This window comes from Dryas octopetala, chromosome 3, assembly GCF_963921425.1.
Source record: "Dryas octopetala chromosome 3, drDryOcto1.1, whole genome shotgun sequence".
NCBI classification, from domain to species: domain Eukaryota; kingdom Viridiplantae; phylum Streptophyta; class Magnoliopsida; order Rosales; family Rosaceae; genus Dryas; species Dryas octopetala.
This window is the reverse complement of record NC_141368.1, coordinates 17,146,255-17,152,158: the sequence shown is the minus strand read 5'-3', so window position 1 is coordinate 17,152,158 and position 5,904 is coordinate 17,146,255. Positions and strand designations below refer to the sequence as shown.

Here is a 5,904-nt window from a genome sequence, read left to right as displayed (position 1 = left end):
AATTTCTCAATTACAATGTATGTCCTTAAATCTAAAAGACGATTTTGACCTCTAAGTTGTTCTATATCATTGTCACTATATATGGTATAAAGCTTACATGATACCGCATTAAAAAGCCACGCGGTGCAATGGTTACAGACAAGACTTTATCCATTCAGTGACTGGCGCAGACTCATTTAAAAGTTAAAAGTAAAACCAATTTCTATTTTTCCGTTTTTTTAACGAAAAAGAAAATCGAAAGAATAGGAGATTATAAGGAACGTGGTTCATCTCAACACCACATCTTGATGGCTTGTGTTAAAGCCGTTCAAAGGGACCACCGAGTTTAATGGCTTAATTTCTGTAGGTTTTGAACCTTTACAAAGACCAAACAGGATCTGAGATCAGAGACTACTTTTTCACAAAACAGAAATCGATCCATTATCCATATATGGTAGTGACCATGTTGTTGACATTTATTTTCCCACCACCTCCTTCGGTTTTCATCACAGCAATGTCAGTAATAAGCTTCGGATCATTAGCTAATGCTGGGTTCTCGGAGCTGAGAGGAAAGCACATGCAGTATTCCAAGTTCTGGAATTCTGGGTCGACTCAGAAATCTGATGAAGCAAAGAAGAAAGTGATTCAAGTATCTGGTAGAAGAGGCATGCAAATAGCTTACACTCCCGCTTTTCTTGCTGCTCTCACATCCTTTGTGTTCATTCCCCCACAGGAAATGAGAGAGCTATTGCTCTCTTCAGCTCTAACCATTCATTTTCTCAAAAGGCTTCTTGAGGTACTAATTTTACCCCACTGAATTCTAAGTTTTTATTATTATTATTATTATTATTATTTGGGAGATGGTAAATTCGAGCTTGTGAGATGCTGCTGGGTGGAGTGATTGATTCCACCAGATCCAGCGCCGATGAGAAGGGTGGCCGGAAACGCCGCTTCCGGGAGGGGTTGCCAGTGAGATTGAGACTGGGGGGGGGGGGGGATGTTGGGTTGAGTGGGTGGGGTGGAGAATTTTTTCTGTGTAACCGATACACCGTCACGTGATGTAACCAATCTAATGTGTAAGGGTATTGTTAGACGGCATGTTTACCATACATGCCGTCCAACAATACTCGTATACGTTGGATTGGTTATACCACGTGGCGGTGTATTGGTTACATCAACAAATCGGTGAGCTTCTGATAATTTATCTTTTTATTATAATTAATTTTCTAATAAAAAAATGTTAAACTAAGAATAAAAGTGTTATTTTATTTTTAATTAGTTACACTTAATGATAGTTACAGTAGTTAGGTAGTCCAATTGAAATGGCGTTGAATTGCCCACTCTGCATCCAAGTTCGATCTTTTCTCCCCAAATAAATAAAAATGATAATTATTGTATAGGGCACACTAGCCTATTACCTATTTAGCAAAGCCAATCTTGGAATAGTCAAATGAGTCATTGTCTCAATCCCCTAAAATTTATAGATCCTTAAAGTTTTTTTGTTTTTTTGGTCTGAAATAGATCCTTATATTGTTAGGCCATATTTTGTTATTCTGTTGAGGCTATTTTGAATATATGGGAACCACTCGCTAGCTAGTTAATGCTTGGTTCTCAACTTCTCATAGAAGTACCATTTAATAGTTCCGCTTAGTACGTAGTGATCCCTTATTCTGTTTAGTAACTAGAGGCACCAACTTTGGTTCCTAAGTGATTTGGCAATTAATGACTGTCATTTGCCACATCATTAATTTTAAATTTAATAAATTTTACAGATGTGTTTTGGTCATGAACAAGAGTCAAAAGAAAAGACATGTTTTTCCTCTTATTTTTATTTTTTCAATCAATTATGACATTTGAAGAAAGAGTTTTTGAACTTAAAACCTCCTATTTTGACATGTGCTTTCATGATACCTCATTATTTTATTCATCCGTTTGATGCAATTCTTAATTCCACCCCTTAATTTATGTCCTAGTGGAAAAAATATTTAACCAATATTTAACCATAACTACTCATTCTTTCTTTAGTAAAAAAAAGGAAATCAAAAAAGTGCTTGAATAGAAAAAAATGTGTAATCTTTAGAAATCTCTCTATGAATTAGGATGAATTATACCAAAGCAGAATATAATTATTTGTATCATCTTAATTGACTATGTCTTGTATCATTTCTCTTTAAGCGGGACACACTTATGTAGACCTCACTATGTTGAGCCCACTCTATGTGGGTCTCACTTGAATTAGAGAGGTAGTACAAGACATGATCGATACAAATAGTAGTATCCATATATTATGATCTTTAATATCCTTTTTTTTTTTTTTTTGAGAAGCGCTATTAACATTCCCAAAAAGTATTTATGCACTCCTCTAATATTTTATTTATTTAATATTTTTTTACAAACTTAATTGCCAAAACTACCCTTCAGTGCTTTTTAACTTTTTACACAATTTTTAGCTTTATCTGTTTGTTTCCCTTCAATCTTCTTAATTAAGTTTGTATATCAAGTTTTTCATTTTCCTAATAGATTCAACAGAAGATTAATTGAATCACCACAATATGAGTGATAGTTTTATCAAGATTCACTTTCCTTGTTTCAACTCAATTTAGGTTAGATAGAAAAAGGGTTAATGGGATATTAGCCCCTCATATTAATTTTTTATAAAGTCTAACGCTACATCTTTTTAATTAATAGGTAAGGCTCAAATTTAAAATTTTAAGCCAAATAGGATATTATAACCCATATTAGATTAATTAGTTTATTTACACAATATGTCATTATTTAATTACATTAGTCCTTCCATAAAAAAATTCTTAAACTTATGAAATTTATTAAAACAATTAATATATGACACTTTTTATGGTGTGATATCTTCTCTAGACTATTATTCAGTATGTAAATTCATATGTGGACTATGTAATCTCTCTCAAAGAGTGTCAAACAATCAGAGTAGAATAAAGAACCTACAACTGAAAAATGTCTTTGGGTACGTTCATTATATTTATTTGTTGGTCTAGTTGATTTAGTTCATATAGGTTCCTTAGTTGTTGTAGGTTATTTATTTGTTTATAATTTAATTCATAGAATTGTGTGTAGGTCATTATATTTGTATAAACTTTTTCCGTAGGTTCTTTATTTATTTATGAGAATTATTTGTAGGTTGTTTATAATGATTAAAATCACAAATCATATCTGAGAATTCATGATTGGCATTCAGAAAAATGTCCAACAATAAAACATTAGCATTTAAAGCACAAAAATTGAAAAGAGCAAATATAGACGTTACCAAAAAAAAAAAAGTCAACTAAGGAAAAAAACGTCTAAAATAGGATTAAGGACGTATGAGGAATTTACAAAGTTTGAAATTTAAAAAAATACTGACTAAAAGCTCTAAAAATGGAAAGTACATGGGATGAGTTGGTCAAAGGGGTTAATACATGAAGAAATAATGATTTGGGTTTTAGTGTAGGACTTAAATAGGAATTTGAATGCGATTTTTCTAATTTGCTAATAAGAAAAAGTAGGATAGGGATTTGAATCCCATCATGGACTTGGTTGTTTGACATGATCTCTATAAATTGTCGTGTTCATTTGAATCATTTCTCTGACAAGAGTCTGGTGGGACTACTGTCAAGAATTCCAGTGCTCCTTTCCATCTGCAAGTGTCACTTTACCTCATCAACAATCCTTTTTATTGGTGGCAATGATTTTAGGAGAAATATATTATTCAGAATCTGATTTGCAGCAACCCGGCCATTAGCCTTGTTTCATCGCTGCCTTTTTTCTGTTCTTGATGTTGAGCTTGTCCATAATATTGTTCGTTTACCTAAATTGAAGCTTTAACAGGTTTGGTCCTTAGTGTTCTTGACTTATTTAACGTTCATGTTTTTGCAAAATAAATAGAATATATGATGCAAGAAAGGTGTGGAAGATTGAAAATTATTATGGACATTTTTAACAATTGAATTAATAAAAAGAAATTAAATATATTAAAATAATAATAAGGAGTGTAGGATGACTTTTTGGGAGTGCTAATAGCGCCTCCCTTTTTTTTCTTGTGAAAGAGGGGGTCATTAATTATATCCACATTTTTCATTGCATATATACATGTACATATCGAATTTAAGAAACTTGTTATTTTCTTACGTCTTGATTGAATTTTCCTAATATACTAATTTTTTTTTTTTTTTTTTTTTTTCATATGAGGCCTAGCTTGTATACTTTTTAAATGTCTGGTCTCCTAATTATTAACTAGGCCTAGTTGTAAGTTTCGCTCTATGTCTTTGAAAGACTTAAACTTTATTGTTGTATCATTAACAATTCATTCAAATAATCAAATAAACCAGAAAGAAAACAAGAACGTAGGAAGGTTTAATCAACTGCTTGCAAGAAGCCCGATTACTCTTTGAGGGTACCAAACTGAGAAGTTGCTCAATTTGGTACTTTTACTCATTCCACAATATTGTTTTAATTATCTTGTGATCTAGGTTCAATTTGTTCACAAATATAGTGGAGCGATGAGTCTTGATACTGCAGTTCCTATCTCTCTCAGTTATTTCCTGTCTACTGCATGCATGATTTATGCTCAATACCTAACGCAAGGACATCCGGAGCCACAAATTGATCTGAAGAACCCTGGGATTTTGTTGTTTCTGATAGGGATATCTGGCAATTTCATCCATCACTACCTTCTTTCCAGAACGAGATCAAAGGGAGACAAGGAATATAAGATTCCCAAGGGTGGTTTATTTGAGCTAGTGATATGCCCACACTATCTCTTTGAAATCATAGGATTTGTAGGGGTCTCTTTTATCTCTCAGACTTTGTATTCATTCTCCTTCACCATAGGAACAGCATTCTACTTGATGGGAAGGAGCTATGCTACTAGGAGATGGTATCTTTCCAAGTTTAAAGACTTTCCCCAAAATGTGAAGGCTCTTATTCCATATGTTTTATAGATATTTTGGATTAATTGTGAATTATGTTGAAGAACCTCAGGAATCTTGTTGGACCCACAAATAATAAAACAAATACTAGCTGTGAACTAGCAATAATACTAGAAACACCAACTATTAAATATCCTAACTTTTGATTAATTACTAATACATATGTTATTAGTATTACTTACTGCTGGTTTCCTAAGGTAAGAATCCAAAGGTTGAGATAATAGCTTCTAGTATTTATGGTCAACTAATCCAATAATGCATTAAACCTTGAAGTCATACAAAGGTCCTCTAGTAGAGCATCCTGAATAAAATAAGGGAACTCATTCAGCCCAATTTGCTTGACGGGAAACATAAGACAAGGAAACTCCTCCCAAAGACTTTGCAAGTAAAATGAAGTCTTCCACCACATGACCGAGTGGAGAGCCATCATCACCCAACAATCGGAAGAGAAAACCCTTCCATGCACACCGGATGAAGAGCAAGTGTCTGGAACAGTTTCAGCCCTTAATGCATGAATATGATCAACAGTCAACACTATCATGAGCAACTTGAAATAGCATGGTTATCAACATAGAAGGTGCCTTAAAAAATTGAGCTTAAAATAGCCCATAGTACTGCCAACGGGAAACCGCCAAATGGGTGTGAGGGATCTAAATAGGAGCATTTGCTATTTTTAAATTGTGTGATAACCTTATTTTTACGTAAATATTGTTTTTACACGTATATTATTAATGTTTTTCCAAGGATAATTGAGTGTGGTTTTTATTTGGTATTCTAGTTGTAATTATATTTTGGAAAATAAATTTCTTAGCTCTATTAATTGGTTATACTTACCTTAGGAAATTGCATGATCAATCAAGTGTTATATTCATATTTAGTATATTTTTATATTGACTCTAAAAGTCTCTGGTAGGGGTGGAATTGGTTCCGTAACCGAACCGATTGGCCGAAACCGACCACCGAACCAACTCCAGTGGAATGGCAT

At 33.2% G+C, this 5,904-nt stretch overlaps 1 protein-coding gene across 1 annotated transcript; it reads left to right on the top strand.

Moving 5' to 3' along the window:
- Positions 1–285: 285 nt before the first annotated feature.
- Positions 286–4,970, top strand: LOC147291440 (uncharacterized). The gene is made up of 2 exons (XM_086238072.1): positions 286–775; positions 4,461–4,970. Exons 1-2 carry the CDS (start codon positions 431–433, stop codon positions 4,929–4,931), a joined length of 816 nt encoding a protein of 271 aa, XP_086094198.1. The 5' UTR covers positions 286–430; the 3' UTR covers positions 4,932–4,970.
- Positions 4,971–5,904: the final 934 nt, after the last annotated feature.

Excerpts from the sequence above, each read along its gene's own strand:
- LOC147291440 (XM_086238072.1), top strand. The coding sequence starts at position 431 with ATGGTAGTGACCATGTTGTTGACATTTATTTTCCCACCACCTCCTTCG. Across the intron at positions 776-4,460 it reads TTCTCAAAAGGCTTCTTGAG|GTTCAATTTGTTCACAAATA; the intron begins GTACTAATTTTA and ends CTTGTGATCTAG.